The sequence below is a fragment of the Symphalangus syndactylus genome, chromosome 6, assembly GCF_028878055.3.
Source record: "Symphalangus syndactylus isolate Jambi chromosome 6, NHGRI_mSymSyn1-v2.1_pri, whole genome shotgun sequence".
NCBI lineage: Eukaryota > Metazoa > Chordata > Mammalia > Primates > Hylobatidae > Symphalangus > Symphalangus syndactylus.
In genome coordinates, this window is record NC_072428.2 from 41,990,306 (window position 1) to 42,004,678 (window position 14,373).

General features: G+C 48.1%; 1 protein-coding gene across 1 annotated transcript in view; it reads right to left on the reverse strand.

Annotated features, from left to right (window-relative positions):
- The window catches only part of SPON1 (spondin 1), a 309,159-nt gene that overhangs the window by 23,273 nt on the left and 271,513 nt on the right, over positions 1-14,373 (reverse strand). The window contains exon 7 of the mRNA XM_055282345.2: positions 614-678. Coding sequence (XP_055138320.1) covers positions 614-678 — 65 coding nt within the window. The remainder of the gene's footprint in view (positions 1-613; positions 679-14,373) is intronic.

Consider the following 14,373-nt stretch of genomic DNA (forward strand, 5'->3'; position numbering starts at 1 on the left):
TGAAGGTGATGGGACCCCTTTTGGACATGATGAGTTTAAGGTCCAGGTGGACCATCCATGGAGAGGTGTCCAAAAACCTGATGGATATAGCACTGTATCTATCTACCCATCCATTTGGCAGGAGGTAGTTTTGGGGACTGTCAGCGTACCCCTGGTCACCTGACTCAAGGGCAGATAAAATCTCTATGGGATAGAGGAGATAGAAAAGAAATGGGACTGAGAATGGAACCCAGGGTAAATCTGGCTTTCCACATGTCAGACTGGCTAAGTGTGAGTACACCTGTGTGCTCTGAGGGTGAGGGCATGTTCGGTCTGTTGTGGCTGAGAGCATGAGTGAACACAGAACAGTTAATCATCACATCTGAGTTGGTATTAAAGCCATCACATCTGGCTGTGGTATTAAAGCCATTGGGGGAAAACAGAGCCTGAGCCTGCATCCTTGAGAAGATGGGGCAGATGTGATGCTCTGCACCTAGAAAGCATCTCGCCTGCTTGTTAACTGAGAAGTAGTGCTAACTTTAACAGCATAGCTGGTATGTGGTGGCCATTAGGTAGGTGGCTTTGAGAAGGGGCTAGGGTAAGACAGGCCAGGCGAGGGACCTGTGTTACTTACACATTGAGAGGCTGCCAGGCTGGCCACTGGGCTTTGGCTTTGATGACGGTGAGGACCTCATCACTCTGCAAAAAAGGACCACAAATATTTAGTGAACAGAGCTGGGCTCATGGGAACAACAGGGCTTTGACCTGGTGACACCGTTCACCCCCACTCCCTCACCTGCTCTTGGGGCTCTTCCTGCCTGGGTGTAGAGCCACCTCTCTCTGGGATGGGGGAACCCTGGGGCCTCAGTGATACTGGGAAAGGGGACTGAGTGTCCAGGTATGTCCTGGACACTGAAAGGCCACTGAGTCACACCATTGGTTTCCAGCTCAGCCCATCCCTTCCCCACTAGAGCAGAGATCTGGCCTGGATTCTGCCTTGGTTGGCCAGACTCCCATGTCATGTCCATTCCACAGGGCAGAGCCATGCTCTGTGTCCAGACACTGAGTGGGGCCTGCTCCAGGCCAGCTGGGTCAGCAGGAGCTGCAATGTGGCTAACACCTGGCCCCGAGGACTGTCCCCCAAAGGCCTGTCCTGCTGATGAGACCCATGCGCTGGATCAGACTCCCTTGGATGAGGAGGCCAGCACAAAGCCAAGGACCCACACCCATGGTGCCCCTCAGGTTCTCTGGCTCTGTTTTGCTTTGGATGGTGAATAAAGCACCATAAAGTTATTTTAGGGATAACCGGGGAAACTTAAGTAATTTTTTGAGGAATAATTTGATAATTAACATTTTGAAGGAAAGCACTGAATAGTCATCATAGGGCAAAAATCAGAACTTTGTTGATCTTGCTCAACTTTGAGGTTTGGTTGGGTTTTTATTTTCAATTACACACTGAGGGTGAGGGGTGCCATGATCTTTGCAAGGCTGGAGGCCAAGTTCAGCTTTGGTGGGGGGCTTTCCCCAGAGTGGAGTCAGCTGGCCCTGTATGTCCCCTTTCCCTGGCCCAGGCCCGGCAGTTCTCAGACATAATAGTCCATTGTGTGTGGAAAACTCCAGAAGGTCACCAGCTGGGCAAGGAAGGGCTTTGTTGCCAACTGAACAGATCCCTGAGTTCCAGGGGAAGAGACTTGCTTGGCTGGCTCATGGCGACAAGGCTACACTCCTTAGAGTCGTGCCTGGCATCAGGTGCCTAGAATGCAGTTAGGATGCATTGTGACCTTCTCCCTGGTTGGGTACCTTGCCCAGAAAATCCCATAGCCCCATGGAAACTGAAAGGAAGGACAGTGGTGTCTCTGAGGCTCAGGCCCAGAGGTTATAAAAAGCTTTCTGGTCCATAGCTTCCCATTTACCATGCAGGAAGGGGCTGTTGGATGGTGGTGGTGCAGAGGAAGGTGGCTTAGCCAGACCCAGCGTGGTCTAGGCTCCTACAGACAGTCCTGGGTGAGGGGAAGGGCCCACAAGGACAGGCCAGCAGCGGTGAGCCACCCGGGAAGCTTGCAGCCCCCTCCTAGGCCCCGGCTCCCTGGGGTGCCCTCTTTCCATCAGATGAAAAAAATCTTTGGATACACAGACACCCCAACATTCACGTCTGCAGGCAAAGCATTTCCCAACAGAGCAGTTACATTTCTCATGCAAAATATATTTATTTGTTTACAGTGTATCCCTTCTTCCCTCCTAAGAAATATCTGTTGAATGACCGAGAAGTTGTTTATCATGAAGTCATATATGGAACACAACCTATCTGTCTCCTGAGTGCCAGCTCCGTGTCTCCCCAGACCTGGTTTTCCTCCAGTCATCTCATATGCCTCATGGCTGAGCCCTTCCTCTGACCTCAGAGTCCTGCTCCTCCTCCAGCAGCCCAGCCTGGGTTGAAGGCACAGCTCAGGCGTGCCTGAGCCGGGCGCTGACCACCACCAGCTCCCTTCATCCCCGACACCAGTCAGGCTGAGGATTCCTGTGTTCACCTCCTTCCACAGTCTCCCCTCTGGCCACCCCATCTCTAGTATCTTCTTGCTTCCCCCAATTCATCCTCCACTTGCTGCAAATCTGACTGTATCTGCCTCCTGCCAAAACCCTTCAAAGGCTGCTCGCAACTTCCATGACAATTTCTTACTTCCTGAGTTTTGCTTATGTGGTCCTCATCATCTAGTTCTGCTCTACTTTTTTTCTTTGATTTTTAATTCCAGAATAATACACACACTGTGGAAAATTTTAGCATCACAGAAACTCACAATGTAAATGTTGAACACGGTCTACTTCAACAGCAACCCTGCCTTCTGTCTCCTTCTCCGTTTCCAGAATATTACAGCATGGTGTGTATCCTTCCAGATCTTCTACGATGCACATGTAAGGATGTGTGTGTGTGTGTGTGTGTGTGTGTGTGTGCATGCATTATATTTAGCTTTCCCACCAAATTTGTGTCATACTGAATATCTTGTTTCTGTACCATGACTTTAAAATATTTCCTTAATATCATATCACAGGAAACTTTCCGTCAGTACATACTATATACTATGTACGCTATATACTATATATCTTAGCTCTCTTTTTTGATTTTTAAAGTGTTGGATATCTTCAAATTATGGCAAGCCAGGTCAAGACTTATAAAAAGGAAATCCAAGATATCAGATCCTGGTAATGAGATACTGTCTGATGACAATCCCTTTGCTCTTGAAGAAATACTTCACTAGAAAATAAAATCAATGTGGGTGGAGTGAAGGTGGCTGCCAAGTTAGCTGGCCCTGCAGATTCACCTGGCTTTACAGTTAAATTCTGGTTTACAGGTCCCAGCTGATATAGTGATTTTGCTTTTGTAGCTTTTGTAATATATAACCACACACACACACACACACACTATTGCTTCTTGGCCTTTTGACCAAGATCAAATGTATAACTCCACAAATATAGTTTGGACCCTATATTACCATTTGTTTATGGTGACGAAACTCCATTTAGATCTACGGATGCTCCAAGGATGGTGGGACCATATGTGTGGGCATGACAGCTTCCTGCTGTAAATCTTTTCATCTAGTGGTTACACAACATCTGCAGGGTCAACAGCTTATTGTTCTCTTTTTTGGTGATCATTTTAGTTAAATGAAATAAGAAAGCAGGAACATTCTACCAAATTTATTTAAAAAGCTAAATATTTTTGTTGAAGCAGCAAGTTATCTGGTAGAACTTAACTTCTACAGGATCAGAGAGAATCTTGCTCATTCATGGCCATATCACCATGCCCACGGCCGCTCAGTAGACTGTTGAAAAAGCAAAGCCACACCATTCTCTTTGATGTATGCAGAGAGTTATGTAGCAGGGGATGTTCTCTGATTTATTCCACTGGCACCATTAGTAAATATTTAGTTGTTTTCATAAATGATGCTGTGATGAAGACTCATGTACATATTTATTTGCTCATACATCCAAAGATTCCTGTGTCATTGAGTCATAGGAGAGATCAAAATGTGAAGCAAATTTAAAACTGTGGTCGGCCCTACCAAATTGCCCTCCAAATGTCTGTACTAATTTCTCCTCCCAGCAAGGATGTGTATGTGCCCATGTTCTCAATTTAGGGCACACGGGATACTATGCATCTTTTTAATATTTATGAATCCAGCAGGCAGGAAAGTAGCATAGTTGAGAAGCATAAGCTCTGGAATCATACCTGAGGTCATGTTGATGGTACCATTTACTAGCTCTGTGTTTTTGTTTTGTTTTTGAGACAGGGTCTCACTTTGTCACCCAGGTTGTAGTGTAGTGGCACGATCTCAGCTCACTGAAGGCTCAGCCTCCCGGGCTCAAGCAATCCTCCCACCTCAGCCTTCCGTGTAGCTAGGACTACAGGTGTGCACCACTACTCATGGCTAATTTTTGTATTTTTGTAGAGATGGGGTTTTGCCACATTGCCTAGGTTGGTCTTAAACTCCTGAGCTCAAGTGATCTGCCCGCCTCGGCCTCCCAAAGTGCTGGGATCACAGGTGTGAGCCACCGTGCCCTGCCAAACTCTGTGTTTCTTGGCAAGTCTCATAACCTCTCTTAGTTTTCTCATCTGTGAAATAGGGTAAAAAGAGGATCTTCTGCATGTGGTTGTTAGGGGGACTAAATGACAACTCATGTAATGTGGCAATGAAGTGCCTGGCACATAGCAGGTGCTCCATAAAAATTACTGATCATTCTTATTCTTACTTACATTCAGGCTAAGTTGGTATCAGAATTGACTTGCACTGCCCGAGTACAGAGACTGGAGCACACAGTTGCAGGTCCAAACCCACAAAGCCTCAGGAGAACTTCCCTCCATTGAAAGCCTAGCTCCGAGTCTCAGGGAGCGTATGATGGAAGGCTTATGTAGCTTGGATGGGGGCACTGGGGCCCTGGGCATTTCACATTCTGAAGAATGAAGGACTTAAATTCAGAGTAAGCAACCCACACTTCAGACTTAAAGGAAAAGCTTATTTTAACAAGTCTCTAAGGCACAGACAGGAACTTTCAAGAATCCTTAGAGCCCCTTCTCAGCTCCCACAGGACCCTTTTCAAACAAAGTGTTTCAGGGCATCCATTGTTCATGGTTCATTTGGATGATGCCAACACTTTTCTAAAGACATGCCAATTAAAATAGGAAAAAACCCAAAGATACTACAGGTCACTCATATCCATCTTCCATTTTGCTTTTGTAAGCATACTGTGGGATATAACAGCAGTACTTGTACCTCACAGTTACCGGTACCAAATGGGAACAGCAAATCCCCTAACAGGCCATGGGCTGAGGTCAGGTCTGGAGGGAAGCGGGTTCATGTGGAATGAAAACAGATCTGGGACAGATCTGTTCTGGAGGCAGCAATTACATCAATACCAGGAGATAAACAGGGCGGTCTGAGCAGAACAGAGAGTAAGACTGTGAGTCTAGGGTCAGGGCTGGTGTCTGAACCAATCTTACCCCACGCTGGCCCTCCTCTGCACTCCAGAGCCAGCCACCCAATGAGGAAGAGCTCCGCACCTCCCAGCCGTGCCCACAGCAGAAGGCCAGAGTCTGTCACCTCCCCCTGCCCCTTTCTTCCTGACTTTTTGACTTTGTCTTCCAGTCCTGAACCACAAGCCGTTTCCTCATCCTAAACATTCCTTTGCTCCTGGTAGCACTGAGGCTCAGATCCAGACCTCAGCCTGGCCAACTTGCCTGATGCCCCTACCATCTCTCCTCCTCCCAGGAAGAGAAATGGGATGCAATCCATGATCAGAGAGGGAAAGGAATAGAAACAGGTGGAAACAGCAACAATAATAAAACAATAATTATTTATTTTTTATGTGCTAAGCATCTTGCGAACCTTGCAAATTGCCTAATAGATAGCATCTGATTTCATCCTCACAACACATTTGCAAGATGGATATATACTTTTTAATCCTCAGCAACACATTTATTCAGCCAAATTAGTTTCACAGTTAGTTAACTGGCTGAGCTAGAGTTTAGACCTCAGTCTGATTCTAGAGGCCACGCTCGTTGCCACCATGAACCCAGGCAGAGGGGGCCTGAAAGTGCACACTGTGGCCCAGGAGAACCAGGCCCACCCCTCCTACTTCTGCGGCTCTTACGGGCACATCCTAGCCTACTTTCACTTCTGCATATCACAGCCACACGTGGAAGACTATCAGACCATGTTCACAACACTGAAAGTTAATGCTGTTCCGACGACCGGTTTTGATGAAGCCGGGGAGGCACAGGCTCCTTGCGCTGAAGAAAAACTGTCTGCTACTAAACAGAGGAAAACCCAGTGCCACTAATTGCAAATGCAGCGATACGCAGCCATACACACAGTGCGCACTCCCCCATTCAACAGCTTGTTTCTTACAGAAAGCTTTGGAAATAGCTATCATGCTCTCCACTGCCGATGAGGAAGCTGAGGCTCAGAGAAGTCAGGTCACTTGCTGACCACACAGGAACCACGATTCCAACGCAGGTGTATCTGACTCCAAACTCACATTCTTTCCACTTTCCCTGACTGTCCTTCTTCTCCATCCTTCTCTCCTCCCTCCCCCATGTTGCTCATTTTGCACTGAGAGCACAGCTGACCCTAGTTGGTGGCTTTCTCCAAGGAGCCCTTGCTTTGAGGCGCAGGCTCACTGGGGTTCCCTCTGGGACAGCAGTGGCTGGAGTCTTGCATGGAGACCCCGGTGAGCACTATTTGGCCCCATTATTTGCTTTTCCTCTTTCCCAGTTGCCATGCACAAAAAATATCCATCCTGACAGCTTCTACCTCTGAAGGTTGACTTTTTCATGCCTGGGTGAGTGTTCTGGTGATGAGTAGCAGGAAATGAGCCGTTTTATGAGGTGATAACAGGGCTGTAAGCATCTTTAAAACCAACTGTGCCCAACGGTAGCCTCCCCTCATTTCAACAGGCTCTGGGCTTCTCAGGTCATAAACAGCTCATATTTGGTGGCACTTTGCAGTTTGCCTATGGTCTGCACTGCTGCTCTCTGAGGAAGGCAGGCGGGTGTCCCCATTTCTCAGGTGAGGCAACTGAGACTCACCTCTCCTCTGACAACACACTCACTGCTCCCGTCAAGGTCACCAGTGACCTCTCCGTGCCAAAGCCAAAGTCAGTGCCCAGCTCTCAGCTCTTGTGACCCCTCAGCAGTATTTGACACAGCTGGTCACTCACTCCCTCTGCCTTGAGAAGCTTTCTCCTTGGCTCTAGGACTTGCTGCCTCTGATTTTCTTTTCACTTCATCAACTGTTCCTTCTCAGTCTCCCTCGCTGACTCCTATTCACTTTCCTCTAAAGCTTGAAGTGCCCCAGGGCTCAAGCCTTTGGTCTTCTTCTCTTCTATCCACACTCCCTTGGTGATTTCATTTAGTCCCCTGCCTTAAAAAGCCAACTGTGTATATGCTGGTGATTCCTAAGCTGCAATCTTCTATTGCAAACTAGCCTCTGACTCTGGACTTGCATATCAGCCACTCAACATTTTCATCTGGGTATCTAAGTGGCATCTCAAACTCAACAATGTGCCTGAAACCAAACTCCTGATCTTCCCCTCCCTAAGCCCAGCCTCCTTCATTCTTCCCATCCCATTACATGGCAATGCCGGACTTCCAGTTCCATCCATCCTGGATGCCTCTCTCTCTCCCACCCTGCATCTGATCCATCGGCACACACTGTCAACTCCACTTCCAAAATATCTTCATGATCCAACCACTTTCCGTCTCCTGCCTGCCTCCATCCTGATCCAAGCCACCATCATCGCTCAGCTAGATGAGTGCAGTTGCTTCCTGGCAGGTCTCTCTACCTCCCCTCCCTTCCTCCAGTCTCTTGTTCATGCAGCAGTCATATCATGCCATTCCTCTGGCCAAAATCCTCCAGTGGCTTTGCATCTCACAGCAGACAGGAACTTGCTGTGGTCCCCCACGCCCTCCATGGTCTGCCTGTCCTCCTAAGCCTCATCTCTTACTACTCTTCCACAACCTGGGTTTCAGCATCCTGGACTTCTTATGTATCTTTAAACATGCCAGGCACACTTTGCACTTGCTGTTCCCTGTGCCTGGAATGCTGTTCTCTCAGATACCAGAGCACTCTCTCCTTTGTTTCCTCCAGGTCTTTGCTCAAATGTCAGCTTCTCAGTGAGGCCTCTGACATCCATGGCAGGTCCCTGCTCCCTTTTTGACTCAGCATCCCTATTCCTTTATCCCAGTATCTTTTCTTCATAACATTTGCCATTGTCCAGTTGACTGTGCATTTTGCTTATTTTTTTTTTTTTTTTTTTTTGAGGCAGGGTCTTTCTCTGTTGCCTAGGCTGGAGTACAGGGGCATAATCATGGCTCACTGTAGAATGATCTCCTGGGCTCAAGCCATCCCCTTCTACCCTCAGCATACCAAATAGCTGGGACTACAGGTGCCTACCACCACACCCAGTTAGTTTTAAAATTATCTGTAGAGATGGGGTCTTGCTTTGTTGCTCAGGCTGGTCTCAAACTCCTGGGCTCAAGCCATCTGCTTGCCTCAGCCTCCCAAAGTGTTAGGATTACAGGCGTGAGCCACCGTGTCCTGCCTTATTTACTTTTTATTGTCTATCTCCCCCTGCTAGAATGGAAGCTCCAAGAGGGCGAGGGTGTTTGTCTGTTTTGCTCACTGCTGTACTATCAGTGTTTAGATCTGTGTTGGGAACATGCTCAGCTAATACTTGTCGGTTGAATGAGAGGCTGTGATAGGAAGGGGCTGGTGTCCTCCGAGGCCCAGTCCGTGGGCACTCCCTTGACCTAGGATAGGGCCAGAGCAGTGTGAAGTGACATTCATCGACCTGGGTGTTAGCTGGAGGCGCTGGAGGAGCAGTGAGAGTCCCAGCATAGAGCCGTGCCAGCACTGCCAGGTAGAGGAGGGGAAGGGACAACATACAGAGGCCACTTTGGGAACTGTGGTCAGAGCTCACAGGTTCTGAACCTGGCTCAGGTGGGCTGGCTGGCTGTTCATAAGTGCTCATTCTACGCCCCGTTCCCCGGGAAGCAGCTACCATCACAAGCTGCTGTCTGATCAGCTATTTCAGAGCCAGAGAAAGTATCTGAAGCCCATTAGCAGATCCACCAGAAGATGATGCATTTGCATAGAAGCATTTCAAATTCAATTTCTTTTTATTTCTTTTCAAACACAGCTTATAATTTCGATGGGAAAATTGCATAATATCCGTAGATAACGATTTTCCCCTGAGATGGTTTTGTGGAAGCAGCCTGGCATTTCTGAAGCTGGAGAGGAAGGGACCATCAGAGCTGCTCTAGGCCTGCCCCACTGCCCCTCCACCCCAGGGCTGCCTCCAGTGGGTGGGAGCTCTGAGGACTCACATCACCCTATGACCTTCTGTGTGCTGGCATTGGCCGTCGGCATTTACTTAGCTTGTCCTTTGGCAACTGAAGTACCATCCTGGGTTTAACCTCATTTTCTGCATTTTTATTATGTTCTTTTTAGTGTTCACACAAGTCTGCTGCTCCCCTGAGTAAAATCAGTCAGCAAAGGAGCAGAAGAGGCTGACGGGGCATGCCTGCCTCCCATCCCACCAGCCCCCAGGACCTGCTCTTCCGTGGTCTGCCTCCCCATCTTCTACCTGACCTTCAGCAGTCAGAAAAACCTTAGTGCTAAGGCCAGAGCAAAGAAGGGAAAAGGGGGCCATAGCAGAAGATATTCAAACATCATGTAGGTGATGCCAAATCCAAACAGGAGAGAACATCAAGCAAGGGCTGTCTGCCTTCAAACAGAAAGGGCTGTGAGGAAGCCCAGCCCATGAGCCAGGCCAGATCTGACTGGAGGTGCCTCAACCTGTAAGGGTGGTGCCCCTTTCAGCACCCCTAACCCTGCGCCATGGGAACACATCCTGTAGTCTTCAAGAAACAGCACTGGTGGCCGAGTGCTTTGGCTCACACTGTAATCCCAGCACTTTGGGAGGCCAAGATGGATGGATCACCTGAGGTCAGGAGTTTGAGACCAGCCTGGCCAACATGGTGAAACCCCATCTCTAAAAGTACAAAAATTAGCTGGGCATGGTGGTGGGCACCTGTAATCCCAGCTACTTGGGAGGCTGAGGCAGGGGAATTGCTTGAACTCAGGAGGCAGAAGTTGCAGTGAGCTGAGTTTGCACCATTGCACTCCAGACTGGGCGACAAGAGCATAACTCCTCCTCAAAAAAAAAAAAGAAAAAGAAACAGTATTGGACACTCCTCAACCATGATTCCCATCCCCACTGCCATCCCAGGGCACGTCCCGTCCCAGAAGCCAGCATTAGAGCAGGGGCCACATTGCATCCCTTCTCTATCCCCAGCACCAGCCTGGCTGGTGAGAGGTATGCAGGGAATATTTAAGGGATAAATAATGAATTAGTTAATTAAACAATTAGTTAATAAGCTAGAGGAAGCCTCTGGCCTTGGCTGCCCTCCCAGAGGGTTTAGGGGCTCTTGTTCAGAGTGTGATGGGACTGGGACATGACTGAGGGGTTTGTGAGCGGAAGAGTGGTATGACCTGATTCATATTTTTAAAGGATCCTGCTGGCTGCTCTGGGAAAGTAACTGGAGTGGGGCAAGGTGGGGAGCAAGGACCCCAGGCAGGAGGCCATTGCTGTGTCTGGTGGCATAGGGCCAGGGAAGAGTAATGGAAGGGGTGCAAGGCATGGGATGCAGACATATTTTACAGGTCGGCTCGGCGTTATCTGCTGATGGATTGGATGTGAGGTGTAAAACAAAGAGGGGTCGGCCGGGCGCGGTGGCTCACGCTTGTAATCCCAGCACTTTGGGAGGCCGAGGCGGGCGGATCACGAGGTCAGGAGATCGAGACCACGGTGAAACCCCGTCTCTACTAAAAATACAAAAAATTAGCCGGGCGCGGTGGCGGGCGCCTGTAGTCCCAGCTACTCGGAGAGGCTGAGGCAGGAGAATGGCGTGAACCCGGGAGGCGGAGCTTGCAGTGAGCCGAGATTGCGCCACTGCACTCCAGCCTGGGCGACAGAGCGAGACTCCGTCTCAAAAAAAAAAAAAAAAAAAAAAAAAAAAAAAAACACAAAGAGGGGTCAAGGATGACTCCAAAAGGAGGTGTCATGTAGGAAGGTAGATATATGAGGCTGGAGCTCAACGGAGAAGTCCAGGCTGGAGATGTAAACTCCAAGTCATCAGCATAGAGACTGGTAGTTAAAGCCACAAGATAGATTACCTGGGGAGTGAATGGAGGCAGAGGAGAGGATGGGAGAGAGCCAAGCAGACTAAGGTACAATGGCCAGAGAGATAGGAGGACACCAGAACCTGCCCAGGGCCTCTTCAGAAACCGTGTGCTGCCCCCACCGCTACCTCTGCGGCCCCTGTTTACTGCTGCCCTACTGCCCCCCTGTCACATGCTCACTGCTGCCGCCGCTGCCCCACTGGCCACCACTGAAAATACAATGGAAGCAGGTTCAGGAAGGACGGAGGTGAGCTAGCGGAGCCAGCAAGCCCAGACAGTGCTTTTTGAGAAGTTTGCTGTGGAGTTGAGAAAAATGGCAGTAGCAGGAAGGACATGTGATTATTTTTTGAAAGATGCGGGATATGAGGCCAAGTTTGTATGTCCAAGTGTATAATCCAATACAGAAGATAAACTCATATTGCAGGAGAGAGGGAGGGTGCACTCGCAGGAATGGATCCCTAAGGTGAGATCCAGACCTGGGAGGGAGGAGTGGTCTTCCAGAGTTGCCAGAGTGGGGAGGGAAGAGGGAAGCAGAGGACAGAGCTGCAGACGCTCTGGTTACTGGTTATCTGCAGGTGCTCTGGTTAGTGGTTACAGGCATGAGCCAGAGAGCCATGTGGGTTAGGTTGCTGGGGCTGATGGTAAGGACTCATTCATCCAGTGATGATAGATAGAGCCCCTAGTCCGTGCCAGGCCTATTCCACGTGCTGGAGAATGAGCCCTGAACAGAAGACACACCCATCCTTGTCCTCCAGGAGCTTACATTCCGGAGGAGGAGGCAGACGTAACAGCTACAGAGTGTGTCCAATGATGATTAGCTCTCTGGGGAAAATACGGTCGGGAAGGGTGAGGGGGAGGGCCAGGATGGGGTGAGAGAGTTATGCTGCAATTTTAAATAGAGTGGTGGAGGAAGCTTTCACCAATAAAGTGACTCAAGTATTTTAAGAAACAGATGCTGATGCATATGAAAGGGCCAGGAAAGAACTCTACCTAAATGAAAATATACCTCACATACTGAAATAAGGTCTTTAGAATTTAAAAACATAACCATGTTTTGGCCACACAGACACACACACACACACACACACACACACACACACACACACACACACACACACGGGGTAGGAGGAGAGAGAAACAAAAAGAATGATCCTATAATCCCACCATCCTTACCCGGCAGCTTTCATCAATTGCAATATTCATTTGTTTGTCATAGTTGACATCATAACTTATGCACAAAACACACACGTGCACACACGTACTTTTGAATCTTTTTTTTTTAGACATTGCTATATAGTCTTTGGATTCACCATTAAAAAGTCATGTCACAAATGAGAGTATCTCTAAGATATATTAAATGTTAAAAGCAAACTACAGTACAGTTTGTATAGTAATCTATTTGTGTAATCTATTTATCTTTGTGGAGAGGGGTGGTAAGGATAAAGAAAATTGTGTGTGTATATATTTCTAGTTGCATAAAGTATCTCTGGAAGGATATATAAGAACATTACAAAAATCAGTTGCCTCAGGGGAAGGGAACTAGGTAACCAGGGAGCAAGGAAAAGGCTGAGGATTGTCACTGTGTAACCTTATATATCTTTTGATTTTCAAACCATGTGAATATATTGCCATTAAAAAAATGGAGCCTGGGGCCAGGCACGGTGGCTCACGCCTGTAATCCCAGCACTTGGGAAAGCCAAGGCAGGTGGATCACTAGGTCAGGAGATGGAGACCATCCTGGCTAAGATGGTAAAACCCTGTCTCTACTAAAAATACAAAAAATTAGCCGGGCATGGTGGCATGCGCCTGTAGTCCCAGCTACTCGGGAGGCTGAGGCAGGAGAATTGCTTGAACCTGGGAGGTGGAGGTTGCAGTGAGCTGTGATCATGCCACTGCTCTCCAGCCTGGGTGACAGAGTGAGACTCCATCTCAAAAAAAAAAAAAAAAAAGAAAAAAATGGCGGCTGGGCACAGTGGCACATGCCTGTAATCCCAGCACTTTGGGAGGCTAAGGCAAGAAGATCGCTTGAGTCCAAGAATTCGAGACCAGCCTGGGCAACAGAGTGAGACTTCATTTCTACAAATAATACAAATAAAACATAAAAAATAAATTAGCGGGGTGTGGTGGCACACACCTGTAGTCCCAGCTACTCAGCTACTCAGGAGGCTGAGGTGGGAGGATCGCTTGAGCTCAGGAAGTCAAGGCTGCAGTGAGCTGTGATTGTGCCACTGCAACCTAATCTGGGTGACAGAGTGAGACCCTATCTCACCACCACTACGAAAAAAGGAAGGAAGGAAGGAAGGAAGGAAGGAAGGAAGGAAGGAAGGAAGGAAGGAAGGAAGGAGAAAGAAAAATGGAAAGTAAAAGAAAAGGTCGCATCCAAGCCTGTTTCCCAGGGTTTTCTCAACTGGTTAGTCATGAAGGCTTTTGAGGTGGGCACTGTGTGAGGCTGACCCCGCCTGTGGAGAAGAGTAGGGCGGACGTGTAGACCCAATGGGCTTGGAGCCAAGGCAGCGGCTGGGAAGGTGGGAGAGGGACAGAGCGCCATGGCAGGGGTAGAATTCATAAGATAGCTGATGAGTTCTTCACTTGACAATTTTAAAGAGTGTTAGGCTTTGTTAGGCAAAGAGTATCTTTAAAGTAACAAAAGAAGCAGTTTCAAAAGAAATTGAGAATTCATCCGCACACCAAGATCTCCTTCTCCTTCTCTTTCTTTACTTAGAAATGTCTGACCCAGGTGTTATTCTGGCAGCCCAGTTTGCTGGGTCTTTAAATGTAATAACATTTCACTTCATCATCTCCCTTTATCAACTGATTTCCATAAAAAGCTTTCAAATTATTAAGTAATGAAGCTCTAAGTGACCCAAACGTGGGAGAAGTAAGTGTGCCTTAAGGTGCTCAGCACATTAGTATAAAATAAGGATCCTGGGAATGCTGCTTTCTTAAATGCTGCTATTTAAATGCAAAGTAACAGCTGTCCTAAGCTGTGAAAGCTTAACCCTTTTCATTCTCGAGTACCCCACATATTTGAGGTTTGGGGAGAGACTTGGGAGATGACAGGAGAAATTTTGTGTTGTGGCAGACACTAAAGGATGTCCGTTCTAGGAATACACACACACACACACACACACACACGGACACACAGACACACACAGAC